The 15,751-nt window shown below is 38.9% G+C and overlaps 1 protein-coding gene across 1 annotated transcript; it reads right to left on the bottom strand.

Moving 5' to 3' along the window:
• Positions 1 to 12,741: 12,741 nt before the first annotated feature.
• LOC126281570 (tubulin alpha-1 chain-like) lies at positions 12,742 to 15,340 on the bottom strand. The gene is made up of 5 exons (XM_049980647.1): positions 15,180 to 15,340; positions 14,281 to 14,503; positions 13,891 to 14,192; positions 13,272 to 13,799; positions 12,742 to 13,166 (listed from the first exon to the last, which is right to left on the bottom strand). Exons 1-5 carry the CDS (start codon positions 15,180 to 15,182, stop codon positions 12,870 to 12,872), a joined length of 1,353 nt encoding a protein of 450 aa, XP_049836604.1. The 5' UTR covers positions 15,183 to 15,340; the 3' UTR covers positions 12,742 to 12,869.
• Positions 15,341 to 15,751: the final 411 nt, after the last annotated feature.

The following is a 15,751-nucleotide window of genomic DNA, read 5'->3' on the forward strand; positions in this document are numbered from 1 at the left end:
AAAAAAGTGAGATGTTGTTTATATGCAGAACACTACTTCTACCAGAATTTCTCTGGTTTAATGGTAAGTTCACACAGTGATGCAAACTCCAGAAGGAACCAACACAATATTATGTTGAAACAAAGAGCAGTCATTTGGCACATTATTGTTGCTCTAAAGTCTACATTGATGGTAAGAAGCTGTAGAGGTTAGCTAATTACTTTGTGTAACTCAACAGCTTGCTGACATCCCTCTCATCTGCAAAATATTTAAACCGCCCAAAAAATGTTTTGCACCACCCTTATCCTTGAATAATTTGTGTTCTTTTGATTGGAAACCTCTTTCTCAATCATCTTTGGATCACATGAAGAAGATTACAGTGACCTGTGTATTAGGAGGTAAAAGTGAACCTTCATTCTTGGTGCAGTTGTCGCCAAATGTGAATGGAATAATGTAAATTGTACACACTGTTCACTCTGTCAACATGCTTTGAAGGGGCATTTGAGGCTTAAATCATGTGCACAGTGTCACTTTATGGCCAGATTTGTTGGTACAGAAAGTTGACCATCAATTCTGTATAAATCATAACAATGCCATTCAAATATTCAACCACTATCATTAGACTAAACACTGAAGATCGGATTCCTAGTGGTAGCCCACAGTCAACAGCACTTGAAGATTAACATTGCCTATAAAATGTGACTTGTAGGTATCCAAAGAAAAACACAACAGAACTGTATGTTGTCTTTTTGGAAGCAACTGGGGAGGGCTGTGTCAATCCAGAAATTGTGGAACTATTTCCACATGATCAATATGACCTCTTAAGTGCCCATTACAAACAGCAGGAGAAGATCCTCAGCAATGAGGTGTATGAAGAGTGTGAGCAAGGGAACACCTGGAATAGAACTTATATCGTGTTGTCAAGTTCTCTTCATCAAAGAGAGCAGAATTTGCCTGACATCTGATAATCATTGTTAAAGTATGCAGAAGTGCACACATTTCGATGAATGTCCCATGTATGCTATTCCTTGGGATTACAGAGGGGTGGGCCTGACATTTTTTGGACTGGTTTCAAGTATGGATGTTGGACACTTCTCATCGCTATCAATACAGTAATCAGAGGATTGTGCAGTATCAGAACAACATCCTCACACTTATAGTCCAGCCTTGCAATGAACATTTTGGTGACGAGTTGATCTTTCAAGACAATAATGTTTGAGCTCTCTGCTGCCACCTTGTGAACACATTCTCTTCAGACCTAAAGATCAGTCCTGACAAGTAAGCAACTTAGCTTAGTGCAACCAGTTGAAACATGCAGTGTATCACCACTGGAACATTCCTCAAGCACTTCATAACACCAGGAGGACCACTGCACTAGAATGAGACAGTCTTGAGCAGTAACATCTTCCTCATCTTGTGAACAGCATGCCAAGGACCTAAGAACATTTCAGTGCACAGAGTTGACAAATATAGTACTGAAATTTCCTGTGTCACTGGTGAGCTTTTCCTACCTAATCACTTTTATTTAGGTAGTTATTATGTTTCTAGTTCAGTAAACTTTTTAAAAATTTGTATATACATTTGCAGGTCATTCACAACTTCTTTGAGCACCTTACAGGCTGAGTGGTAGTTTTTCCTCACACCATTGCATATGATACTGACTATGCCCACAGTGTGAAAATGCAGTTTTATGTATTAAAGAAAATTTCATACATACTGGATTTGCATACAGTTCATGCTGAATTATCACAATATCTCATATTCCCATGTGCGTCTACATCTACATCTATACTCCGCAAGTCACCTGACAGTGTGTGGCGGAGGGTACTTTGAGTACTTCTATCGGTTCTCCCTTCTATTCCAGTCTCGTATTGTTTGTAGAAAGAAAGGTTGTCAGTATGCCTCTGTATGGGCTCTAATCTCTCTGATTTTATCTTCATGTTTCTTTGCGAGATATACGTAGGAGGGAGCAATATACTGCTTGACTCCTCGGTGAAGGTATGTTCTTGAAACTTCAACAAAAGCCCGTACCGAGCTACCGAGCATCTCTCCTGCAGAGTTTTACACTGGAGTTTATCTATCATCTCCATAACGCTTTCGTGATTACTAAATTGCCCTGTAATGAAGCGCGCTGCCCTCCATTGGATCTTCTATCTATTCTATCAACCCTATCTGGTACAGATCCCACATTGGTGAACAATATTCAAGCAATGGGTGAACAAGTGTACTGTAACCTACTTCCTTTGTTTCCTTCCAATGAATCTCAGTCTGGCATCTGCTTTACCGACGATCAACTTTATATGATCATTCCATTTTAAATCGCTCCTAGTGCCTACTCCCAGATAATTTATGGAATTAACTGCTTCCAGTTGCTGACCTGCTATATTGTAGCTAAATGATAAAGGATCTTCATCAACATTATGGCATAGTATATTATGGAGTCTGAATTAGACTGAGAATTTTCTGTTATGTAAAGCTGGCTTAATATATGTGAAATGTATCAGATGTACAAAGACCATTATTGCATCTATAATACAAATGTGAATGAATTGGTCAAACAGTCAGTGACACTCACATCTGTTATTTATTCAGCAGCTCAAATATGTTAATGCTGAAAGTAATATATCACATCAGTCGAAAATGTTAAAATGATGGTTTTAATGCCGCAGGGTTTCTACATAGCCCCCCCCCCCCCCCTCCTCCTGAGTACAACACAACACGGAATGTTCACAGATCCATGTGAACCTGTCAGAAAAGCCCTTCTTTGGAATGTCGTTCAACTTGCGCATCACATTGCATTGAATGTTGGTTATGTCATCAAAGTGTCGGCCCTACATGTGAATTTCTACCGCAGGGTAAACTAATATTGATAGCACATAATTTCATCACCCATGATGACTTTTTCCAGAAATAATTGTCCATGTTTTGCATTTCATTGAGTCATAGCAGGCATCCACAGGTTAGTTTTGTTCAGGAGTCAAGGTGTGCAGAACAAAAGTTGCACATACTTTTCTGTTCTTTGAAAAATTATTAAAAATGTCTTTAACGTATGATTTGGAGAAGATGCTCCACTGCTATTTGTGACACAGTAACTCTGATACACTACAGCCAGACTTCCACTACTTAACACTGCCTGCTCACAACTGATTGGTCAAATGCACACCTTTTGTTTACAGTTGTTAGCTCAAGCTGCCACGGTAGTTACTGTGCTGGTGTCATTTATACGCCAGGAATACAAACAGTCTCTGAACTTTTGGAACAGATGATGTACATCTAAATAATTGATTCTCCAATTGATAAAGATTCCAGTTTGGTTTCTTCTATTCATTTTCACTACACACATTTTTCTCCACATCAGTGGAAAAGAGTAGCTCTGAAAGATGACTCTCTCTTTCTCTCTCCTACAACATTAGGCTATAACGCCTGGTTCTTTCTGCTACCTTGAACCTTGGCACACTACACATCCAGAAGTTTCTATTTTATGTTATCTACAAAACATGAATTACTGATGATAACTTGCAGCAGTATAATAGTTATCTACATCTACATACAGTACATATTTCACTAGCTGACATGTAGTATATAGTTAATAGTACTTGGTATTATTGCTAGCAATTTTTTCTTCCTGTTCCACAGTGAGAGAAAAATGACTCTGTACAAGCCCTAATTTCTTCTCTTCGCAGCCTTTACATGAAATGTACATTGGTGGCAGTAGAATCATTCTGCAGCCAGCCTCAAATGCTGGTTCTCTAAATTTTCTCAATAGTGTTTTTGGAAAAATAATGAAGTCTTCCCTCCAGGGATTCCCACTTGAATTCGCGAAGCATTTTTATCTAACCTACTTATCTAACTGGGAGTTCTAAGTCATCCCATACTTTCAAGTACACTGCAGCATCATCAGCAAGCAGTCTCAGACTGCTGCCCTCTATCCAGCAGGTTGCTTTTATAGATAACAAGATAAGCCCTGGCACAGTAACCCTGGTGCACTCTTGACAATACCATCTTCTCCCATGAACGCTCACTATCCAGGACAACATGATATGTTCTGTCACTAAGTCTTCAAGCCATTTGCATATCTCAGAACCTATTCTCTATGCTCGCACCTTCGTCAACAGTCTGCAATGGGGTACTGTGTCAAAGCTTTCCAGAAATCTAGGCATACAGAATGTGCCTGTGCCTTTTATCCGTGCTTCGCAAGAAAAAGCTAAATTTTGTACAAGTGATGCTTCCTAAATCAATGCTGATTTGTGGACATAAGTTTTTCTGTCTCAAGGAAATTTGTTTTATTCGAACTCAATAATTGCGTGCAGAAAACTGACAGAAGCAGGAATCAGCCAAGAAAAAAAAATGTAAAAACTACAGATTCGAGGCATCCAACATAAAGCACAATTCACAACACAGCATGCATACCACAATACAGAACGTAGTTTTAAAAGGAGAGCAATCTAAGGGTGCAGCAATGAAAATGCAAACAAGTGCTTTTGAAAGTCAGTCAGTGTGTGGGAGACCCAAAATATTTGTTGCCTCTGATAGCCATAGCAGAGACTGTGCAAAAAATTTTTAAATTTAGCTTCAAATAAATATGAGATTGAAGGGACGGTGATACGAGGTGCCCCCACTAGTGTAATATAACTGACAGGTGAAGATTTTGCAGCTATTTGGGCAGGGGCCAAGGACATAGCAAAGAATGAAGCCAACTTGGCAATTCATTCACTACAAAAAGCCTTGTCATCATTACAAAATACAAATGTGCTTGTAGTTGGAATACTACACAGGCATGACCTGCCTGAATGGTCTTGTGTAAACCAACAAATTCAATCCACAAAAAGAAAACTAAAAAAAATAGTGAAGGCTTCTACAACACTTGAACACCTGTTTCATTAATAAATATACAGCACATAAATGCAACTGGTAAAGAACTAAAGGCCACAAGGATTTATGAATCAGTGGAAACAAACAGGGAAGTGTACAGAACAGCAATAGAACTTAAATGGAAGAATACTGCAGTCTCAGATAAAGAATCAGTGAGAATGGTTACTGACACAACCCCTGCACAAATAACAACAGAATTCTTAAAAGTGAATACTGTATCTGTGGACAGCACAATCACTCAAGAAATAAATGTACCCAAGAGATCAGTGCAAAAGTTAGAAGAAGCAGCACATGACATGGCAGCAAAGAAGACACTGTATAAGAAGACAGACCTATTTGCAGAAAGAAGAATAGCAACTAAAGCAGTAAAAATACCAACAGGTAGAACACAGCAGTCAACCCAAAGAAAGAAACCACTACCAAGGGACCAGGATTTTTGGTGGGATCAGTGGTGGTTTCACAGTTAACAAAGTGAGTCAACAAGTGGATGAACAGCTATGTGACTCATAAAACAGACAATCACAGTGCATGAAGATTACAGACATTAACTGAACCTACAACTTCAAATATAGAGTCAAATTGCTCTCAGAGCAATACAGAGACAAACTACTTACCTTTCTACAATTTAACATATGTTGTATTAGAAATAAGATTTTAGAATTAGAACATTTATGTAACACTGAGCATGTAGATATTATACGTGAATCTGAGCTCTGGTTAACCCAAGAACAAGTAAATATCCAGAATGAGATTTTCACTCTGCTGCGGAGTGTGCGCTGATATGAAACTTCCTGGCAGATTAAAACTGTGTGCCGGACCGAGACTCAAAGTCAGGACCTTTACCTTTCGCGTGCAAATGCTCTACCACTGAGCTACCCAAGCACGACTCACGCCCCATCCTCACAGCTTTACTTCTGACAGTATCTCATCCCCTACCTTCCAAACTTTGGAAATTTTCAGAATTGATGTATCTACATACTCCTCAGAACTAGATGGTGAGTTTAGTTGAGTAAAATGAAAATATAATGGTAGTTAGTCTATAGCCAGCCGAAGTGGCCGAGCGGTTATAGATGCTACAGTCTGGAACTGCGCGACCGCTACGGTCGCAGGTTCGAATCCTGCCTCGGGCATGGATATGTGTGATGTCCTTAGGTCAGGTTTAAGTAGTTCTAAGTTCTAGGGGCTGATGACCTCAAAAGTTAAGTCCCATAGTGCTCAGAGCCATTTGAGTCAAGTTAGTCTATACAGTAAAGGTCGCCACATGGTGATGTAAATTTGTTTATTGAAAAATGTGAATTAATAGTAAAAAAGATATTAAAGAGCAGGATAAGAATTGCTATCTGTGGTGATTTCAACATAGAAATGGCAAACACATAAAGGCAAGTCACTAAGACATTCTTGAATATGCTAAGATCGTTGGATCTCTATTGCACAAATAACCGTCCCAAATGTAAGAATGCCTGCATAGACAATATTGTTGTGAATTTCCATAGGGAAGATTTTACAGTCAGACTTTTAAGAAGTGGACTTGCAAATCATGAGCCACCACTCCTTACACTCTGTAAGAGCCAACCACTTAAAATTGAAGAGTCTAAAGTAGTAATGGTGCGAGGGCAAAAGGAAGAGTACATAAGTTGTTGTTGTTGTCTTCAGTCCTGAGACTGGTTTGATGCAGCTCTCCATGCTACTCTATCCTGTGCAAGCTTCTTCATCTTCCAGTACCTACTGCAACCTACATCCTTCTGAATCTGCTTAGTGTATTCATCTCTTGGTCTCCCTCTACGATTTTTACCCTCAACACTGCCCTCCAATGCTAAATTTGTGATCCCTTGAAGCCTCAAAACATGTCCTACCAACCGATCCCTTCTTCTAGTCAAGTTGTGCCGCAAACTTATTTTCTCCCCAATCCTATTCAATACCTCCTCATTAGTTACGTGATCTATCCAACTTATCTTCAGCATTCTTCTGTAGCACCACATTTCGAAAGCTTCTATTCTCTTCCTGTCCAAACTAGTAATCATCCATGTTTCATTTCCATACATGGCTACACTCCAAACAAATACTTTCAGAAATGACTTCCTGACACATAAATCTATATCCGATGTTAACAAATTTCTCTTCTTCAGAAACGCTTTCCTTGCCATTGCCAGTCTACATTTTATATCCTCTCTACTTCCATCATCATCAGTTATTTTACTTCCTAAATAGCAAAACTCCTTTACTACTTTAAGTGTCTCATTTCCTAATCTAATTCCCTCAGCATCACCTGATTTAATTTGACTACATTCCATTATTCGCGTTTTGCTTTTGTTGATGTTCATCTTATATCCTCCTTTCAAGACACTGTCCATTCCGTTCAACTGCTCTTCCAAGTCCTTTGCCGTCTCTGACAGAATTACAATGTCATTGGCGAACCTCAAAGTTTTTACTTCTTCTCCATGAATTTCAAGTACGTTTATTAAAAACAAAGATTCCAAGACTTACCAAGCGGGAAAGCGCCAGTAGACAGGCACAATAAAATGACACACAAACACAGACACACAAAATTTCTAGCTTTCGCAACCAACGGTTGCTTCTTCAGGAAAGAGGGAAGGAGAGGGAAAGACGAAAGGGTGTGTGTGTGTGTGTGTGTGTGTGTGTGTGTGTGTGTGTGTGTGTGTGTGTGTGTGTGTGTGTGTGTGTGTGTGTTGACTCCTTACCCTCTCCCTTAAAACCCACATCCTTTCGTCTTTCCCTCTCCTTCCCTCTTTCCTGAAGAAGCAACTGTTGGTTGAGAAAGCTAGAAATTTTGTGTGTGTGTCTGTGTGTTATTTTATTGTGCCTGTCTACCGGAGCTTTCCCGCTTGGAATCTTTGTTTTTAATATATTTTTCCCATGTGGAAGTTTCTTTCTATTTTATTTACATCATTAAGTATGTTCATTGATAGATTAGGAAGTGCAGATTGGAACTTCATATATAACTGTCAATCTGGGAAAAGGGAACCTGAAATTGCATTCACTAACTTCTTTAAAAAGTACACAGATTTATGGTATTCTTGCTCAGCAGTAAAAATATTTGATATCCAAGTGAAATGAAAAAGAAAAGACTGAACTGGTTTACAGAAGAACTAGAAGAAATCAGAGGAAACATGTATATGCTGTACCAGATAAGCAAGTCTCTACCCCAGCAGCAGAACAGAGTGTGAACATTCATGAGTCATATCAAAAAAAACCTAAAAAGCTAAACTACTTCTGGCAAAAAAGCAAGCAGTGGCAAACTATACAGTAAGGGTTCCCAATAAATCAAGGCAACATGGCAAATAATAAAACAAGGGAATACACCAAAATGCACAGAAACAGTCCTGCTGGAACCCAAGGAATTAAATCAATACTTTTTAAACTCAGTTAAAGAAATGAAATGTCATGTGGCTAGGGCCTCCTGTCCGGTAGACCGTTCGCCTGGTGCAGGTCTTTCGAGTTGACGCCACTTCGACGACCTGCGTGACAATGGGGATGAAATAATGATGATTAGGACAACACAACACCCAGTCCCTGAGCGGAGAAAATCTCCGACCCAGCCAGGAATCGAACCCGGGCCCTTAGGATTGACATTCCGTCACGCTGACCACTCAGCTACCAGGGGCTGACTGTTAAAGAAATAAGTAACAGTATTAAAGCAACAAATTCATCTGCAATGGATCTTGTTGCAACACCACTGCCTGTTAACCTTGTGTTTCAATGGAGAGCTGTCACATCTGGTGATGTTATAAAAGCAGTATACAAATTTTCAGGTTATAAAAGTATGACTGTTATTGGTTATCGAATAACATCATTAAAAAGGCAATACACTCAATTGCCAACCATTAGCTTTTACCATAGTGGATGCTGTTGAATTACATGACTGTTCCTTTACAGGATGTAGAAAAATTTCCGCTACCAGTCACAATAAAAGATTATTTACTTGTCACATGACTGGTTTTGGGCATGTGCCCATCCTCAGGTGATTATACATTCATGCACATATTTATATTGCTAGGGATCAATAAAGATGAAGCATCATTATTATAGTTATGCTGTGGTGACAGGCTTTCCACTTAGTTGCACACTTATTATCATTTTCATGTTTGTATGTAATCACAGTGTATTTCATGAGTGCATGTCGTAATAGTGACATATGCAGCTAAACTATATAAAACTGAAATATGGATGTGAAAATGATAACAAGTGTGCAACTAAGTGGAAAAACTGTAACCACAGTGTAACTATAATAATGATGCTTCATCTTTATTGATCTCCTGCAATATAAACATGTACATGAATGTATAAACACCTGAGGATGGGCATAAGCTCGAAACCAGTCGTGTGACAAATAAATAACCTTTTATTGTGACTGGCGGTGGAAATCTTTCTACGTCCCATCAGCTTTTATTTTTAATAAATATGTGAAATTTGGAGTTTTACCAGATGCACTTACAATATCAAAAGTTGTCCCAGTTTCTAAAAAAGGGGGCAAACATCTTCCCCAAAGTTACAGACCAGTCTTCATTGTTCCAATATTCTCAAAGAAATTTGAGGCACTGATACACAAATAAGCAGCTTTTTTAAAAACAGAATATCCTAGGTAACAATCAAACAATCAATTTGGTTTTGCAAGGGGAGAAACAACACGGGTCATATTGGAAATCATGGACCAAACCGTAACAGCTTTTGAAAATAAACAACATGGTATCACTGGTATTATGTGACCCAGGCAAAGCTTTCGATTGCATTCCTGTTGACGTACTACCGAGAAAATTAGAGTTTTGTGGGGTGAGAGGGAGCACCTTAGCTCTGATAAGTTCTTATTTAAGTAATAGAAAACAATTTATCTCAGTCAGAAATGTAAATTCTTCCATAATGGAAATCAGCACACGTGTACCACATTATTCTTCTTCATTGTAGCTATCAATGATTTACCTAATAACATAGCCTCCCCTGTCATATGTTATGCTGACAATACATTACTTACCACACATCAGAACATGTCAGATTTAAATAGTGTAACAAAAGAAACACTTGATAAGGCCGTGGACTGGTTTGCAGCCAATAAGCTCCTGTGCAGTTCTGATATAACCCAACAAATTTTAATGGGAATAGCAAATGAAGTAGGCAATAAGTCAGTAAAACTATTCGGTATTTACATTGACTCAAAACTCTATTGGCAGGAACATGTCAGTCACGTATGAAAAACAATATAAAAGCCATTGATCATTGTCTTGGGAAACATGGGGCATTTAAGCCTGATACTTGCAACCAGGGAAGGCCCAGGACACTGCAACGTGTGATGGCAATTCTTCGTCCAGATTTGGTGACGGTTGGATATGTAAAGACGGGCCAATTGTCTGGCCTCCATGCTCTCTCAACATAAACACACAGGACTTTAGCACTTGAAAGTTCTTTTGTAGGGAACCCAAGTACAAAACATTTGGAGTGTCTATCACTATGCCAGTTACTCATGTCAAGGTAAGTTAACACTCAATTCCAGTCTCAACAGATGCAGAGTCTTTGTTGACTGTAATAAATGCGCCCACTCCTATGGCATCTAATCTCTTCAATATACATCCCATGCCTTGCTAAATATTTCAGAACTCTCTACTTCCATCATACTAGATAGTTTAAATTAACTTCCAGAGTTATTTAATAAATGGCAGTGACAGCTGATGATTAGCTAAATGTGCCCACAATTTTTTTTTTTTTTTTGATCATTCATGTTACAAAGAAACAGTAAAGAATGCAGATCACTTCATAGCAGTAGCATTAAGCTCTATGTGCTTCACACGTTTGTCTTGTTTCACAGTTCAAACCATCAATGTGCAGAGATCCACATCTACAATATTTTATCTTTTCACCTTATAAAGGAAAAAACACTTGGACCACACTAATAGTATGAGCCTATCTCAGTGTAGTACATTTCCCTTGAACTCTGAGAAGTACTACTGCATATCATATTTGATGATTAACACCTCTAACAATTTTCACTGCATATTGTTTCAAGAGTTTTCCATCTGCATGCCCACACCTGTATTTTCAGCTCTACTGTATGCTGAAGTTTTCATCCCAAATCAATATGGACCACTAAAGTAACACACTGTCCAACAGTCATTTTAATATGTTCTTGTGCATTCATTTGAAACTCACCAACAGTTTAAAAAATTGCCAGCCCACTCACCTCCAGTGATTGCTGCACTATTGCAGTTCAGCTTGTGCAGCACAACTGCAGTTTCACTTGTGATTAGCACTTTTGCCAACTGCAGATTAACACTTCGAAACCCACTTACGACTGCCCTGAAAACCCATGCAGTTACAACAGTGCTTCACACAGAAAGCCATGTCTTCCACTATTTAAGACAGTATATCTTTGTATCCCATGTTTATAATAGTCATATGCAGCTTGCTGATGAAATGTACAGTGTGGATATAGTGTGGCATGCAGATGCAATCTTCACAGTACCCTTTTCTTCTAGGGGAAAATTAACATTCAGCTAAGTTGTTCATCATCCTATATCCACCATATAAAGTTTAGCAGAAAACTTGTCTTGTTATAAATCATATCTGTATTATAAAATATAAGTGGACTTAGCTCAAATGGATGCTGTACTGCCAACTATTAAGGAATCGTTAACATTGAAAATGATGCTTGGTTTCACTGATGAATTGCTGGTGTTGGAAATTATATATATATATATATATATATATATATATATATATATATATATATATATAGAGAGAGAGAGAGAGAGAGAGAGAGAGAGAGAGAGAGAGAGAGAGAGAGAGAGAGAGAGAGAGGACAATACACGAGTTCAGAACCCAAAGCAAGAAAAGTCTAACGAACGGGCTGGGAAGTGCTTTCCTTAAGAGCCATGAACACATCTTCATTACTGCAGAATATCTTTTCTACCAAAGAAGGGCTCATAGCTCTTAAGGGACAGAGTTTACTAAACTTTCTTTGAACAATTGTTCCTCCCACATCCCTGAATATTGACCAGCCTCCTGGGGAACCCTGTGTACCTCCATCCTTATACTGAATTTGATATTTTAACTGTGTTGCCATTTCTTTTAGGTTTCTGTGTTCCTTATTACTAGTTTGTTTCTAATTCTGATTGTGAAGTAACTGACCATTGGCAAACCAAGTCCTCATAACACTTTAGTGCCAAGTGTGAGCAAATCTCAACTTTTCTCTCCAAAATATTCACCTATATGGATACACACAGAAAATTTATTTCCAAACTCTTAAATCCAACTATTAAAAACATTTCTACCTAATACATCAACTTTAGAAACACCAATAGCTTTTTAGATCACTTAAGAACAATGTAAAACCCAATGCAACTTTGGTTGAACATCAGTACACCAATTTAAAATGTTAGCTCAGTTACATGTAAACCACAGAAATGGTTAACACGATCAAACTCCCAAAGCCAATCTTTAAGTAGCATATCTTATAGGTCGTTACCTCACAAATCCTCTTTCGTGAGTCAATTTACCAATATTACCAAGTGTAGTGGGGCAAAAATTTTCTATTTGTAATCTGGAGTTAAAGACAGATAAACAATGATTTTTCATGTGAAATACATTTGGAGTAAGTACCATTTTACACTTCACCGCACATGAATTAAAAATTCCTTATAATGTCAATTTACAACACTGAAGCTCAATTGTTTCACAAACTGGAGGCAACCAGATCCCACAAATATTTATAATCCAACTTCGTGATGTGTTACCCAAAACTGGATAATACACGTCTCTTGAAGATTAATATCCATACCAGAGAAATCAATGTTTCATAAGTAGCCCCTAACAATGAATTTCTTCAGTTAATTTCACAAAATTTAATTCATTGAGGGATATTTGAAGAAATAAGTACCATACAAATTACGCCAAAACAAACTTTATTAAATAAAAAATGGAATGAAAACCTTTCAATAAAAAAATAAAAACACATCAAATGACAATTTTATAACTTCACAGGCATAATTGGAAAAAATTTCATCTTGTCAAACTTAGTACTCTTCTGCTCCTTCACCTTCCCCTTCAACAGAATCCATACCAACTTCCTCATAATCCTTTTCGAGAGCAGCCAGATCTTCACGAGCTTCTGAAAACTCTCCTTCCTCCATACCCTCACCGACATACCAGTGGACAAACGCTCTCTTGGCATACATCAAATCAAACTTGTGGTCAAGACGAGCCCAGGCCTCTGCAATGGCAGTTGTGTTTGACAGCATGCAAACAGCACGCTGAACCTTTGCGAGATCACCACCAGGTACCACAGTAGGAGGTTGGTAATTTATTCCCACCTGTAACAAGTAACAAAGGTTTAGTAAATATACACAATATTTCCGTTCTGTCCCATAAACATCAATTGGCAGCTAAATCACAGATATCAGTATAACCACACATACCTTGAAGCCAGTTGGACACCAATCCACAAACTGGATGGTTCGCTTTGTCTTGATTGTTGCAATGGCAGCATTTACATCCTTCGGCACAACATCTCCTCTGTACAGCATACAACATGCCATGTACTTTCCGTGTCTTGGATCACATTTCACCATCTGGTTGGCAGGTTCAAAACAAGCATTGGTTATTTCTGCCACAGAAAGTTGCTCATGGTAAGCCTTCTCTGCTGAGATGACAGGAGCATAGGTAACAAGTGGGAAATGGATACGAGGGTATGGAACCAAGTTGGTCTGGAATTCTGTCAGGTCCACATTAAGAGCTCCATCAAAGCGAAGAGATGCCGTGATTGAGGATACAATCTGGCCAATCAGCCTGTTCAGATTGGTGTAAGTCGGCCGTTCAATGTCCAAGTTTCGGCGGCAAATGTCATAGATAGCTTCATTATCACACATGAAAGCACAGTCTGAATGCTCCAAAGTGGTGTGAGTGGTAAGGATGGAGTTGTATGGCTCCACAACTGCTGTTGACACCTGAGAATTTAACACCACGCTTTAGTTATAGAAAGCGCACACAACTTCCAATATTTTAGGCAACATATAGAGTTTCACAAAACTAACTTACCTGAGGAGCTGGGTAAATAGCAAATTCCAGTTTGCTTTTTTTGCCATAATCCACAGACAGACGTTCCATCAAGAGTGAAGTAAAGCCTGAACCAGTACCACCCCCAAAGGAATGAAAGATCAGGAATCCCTGAAGCCCAGTACATTGGTCAGCAAGCTTGCGAATACGGTCCAGCACTAGATCCACTATTTCCTTTCCAATTGTATAGTGACCACGAGCATAGTTATTTGCAGCATCTTCCTTGCCTGTAATCAATTGTTCCGGGTGGAACAGCTGTCTGTAGGTGCCTGTACGCACCTCATCTGCAAAGGAAGAACGCACAATTTCAGGTAAGAAAGAAATTTAACTTGCCACTACAATATTTTAAGGTGCATATGATTCTGTACGTACCAACAACCGTCGGTTCCAAATCCACAAACACCGCACGTGGTACATGTTTTCCAGCACCAGTTTCGCTAAAAAATGTATTGAAGCTGTCATCGCCGCCTCCAATAGTCTTGTCTGAGGGCATCTGCCCATCGGGCTGGATGCCATGTTCCAGGCAATAAAGTTCCCAGCAAGCGTTACCAATCTGGGTTCCCGCTTGACCAACATGGATTGAAATACATTCACGCTGAAACAAAAGTAGAATGAAGACGGTAGGTTAGCCGCAGAAAAAAATAAGTATGCTTATTTTGAAACAATGAAATAGTAGCCCACGTATCCGGCTGAAGTTTAATCCGCGCAACGATCACTCGATAGAGCATGGGTCGTTACTAAATGAAAGCTCTAAACCACTAAGCTTTAACTTCCAAACAATACCGAATTCAACTACGAAATACATTGTAACGTCAAGCAATTTTCGTCGAAATTCAGTGTTTTCGAGACTTGAGTAATCAATCTTCATTGAATAAAAAAAGTCGCTAAAACGAATATTTGTCTTCAAAAATGCCTGATATATCTTCGTATTGCAATAATAATTACACTTAAAATTTCCACTTCGTACAATCGACCGATCATTTGAAATATGGCAGCCACCCGGCAGTATGCCCCGCCCAAATTCGTAATTTCAAATTCAGAAAATAACACAAACTCCTTTTGTTTAACGTTAAATGAACATATACTCTCAGTGCTGAGGGAAATAAAATTATCTAATCAATAATGTTTTTACCCGCAGACAGTCTGAACACTGTCACCTCGAGTTACATGCACTACGAAACGACACACGAAATCTAAATCATGTAATTGCACCTTTCTACTTTGGACAGTTTGGTTCAAGTTAATATGATCAACGCTTCGCCATAACTCACCATTTTGCTATCTCTCGCTACTATTACCCAATAGAAAGTGAAAACGAAACTGCAACTTTCCGCCTCGACTGAACAGTGCTAAGATGTCCCGCGCCGAGGATAAATTGACGGTTGGAACGTCAGAATTCACATTCCACCGACCTCAACAAGAGCGATATATCGATAGCAGTATGTGTAATTGGTCGCTCTCACACACACACACACATATATATATACAAGATGTAGCCTCTTTAAGTTATTAAATACATTTTAAGAGGTTTTTCCAAGCTTCTCTGTCCCTCTGTCTGCTGCTGTCTTCTGCCAGTTGAGGCCTGCAACCTTCCTGAGCTCCTTTTCCCAGCGATCAGGTGGTCTCCCTGGTGATTTTCCTTTTTCTGTGGGACTCCACACGAAAACTGATTTTGTCCATCTTCCCTCCTACGTTCGTGCTAAATGTTCTGCCCACTGCCATTTTAGAGACTAAACCGGTTCTACAATATCTTTTACTCCTGTTATTGCTAGAATGTCTTCATTTTTCTGTCGATCTTTCTTAGTAAGAACTAACATTGACCATTCCATAGCTCTCTGAGCAG

Source organism: Schistocerca gregaria, chromosome 1 (genome assembly GCF_023897955.1).
Source record: "Schistocerca gregaria isolate iqSchGreg1 chromosome 1, iqSchGreg1.2, whole genome shotgun sequence".
Lineage (NCBI taxonomy): Eukaryota > Metazoa > Arthropoda > Insecta > Orthoptera > Acrididae > Schistocerca > Schistocerca gregaria.

Excerpts from the sequence above, each read along its gene's own strand:
- LOC126281570 (XM_049980647.1), bottom strand. Across the intron at positions 14,193-14,280 it reads TTTGGAACCGACGGTTGTTG|ATGAGGTGCGTACAGGCACC; the intron begins GTACGTACAGAA and ends CTTCCTTTGCAG. Across the intron at positions 13,167-13,271 it reads GGTGTCCAACTGGCTTCAAG|GTGGGAATAAATTACCAACC; the intron begins GTATGTGTGGTT and ends TACTTGTTACAG.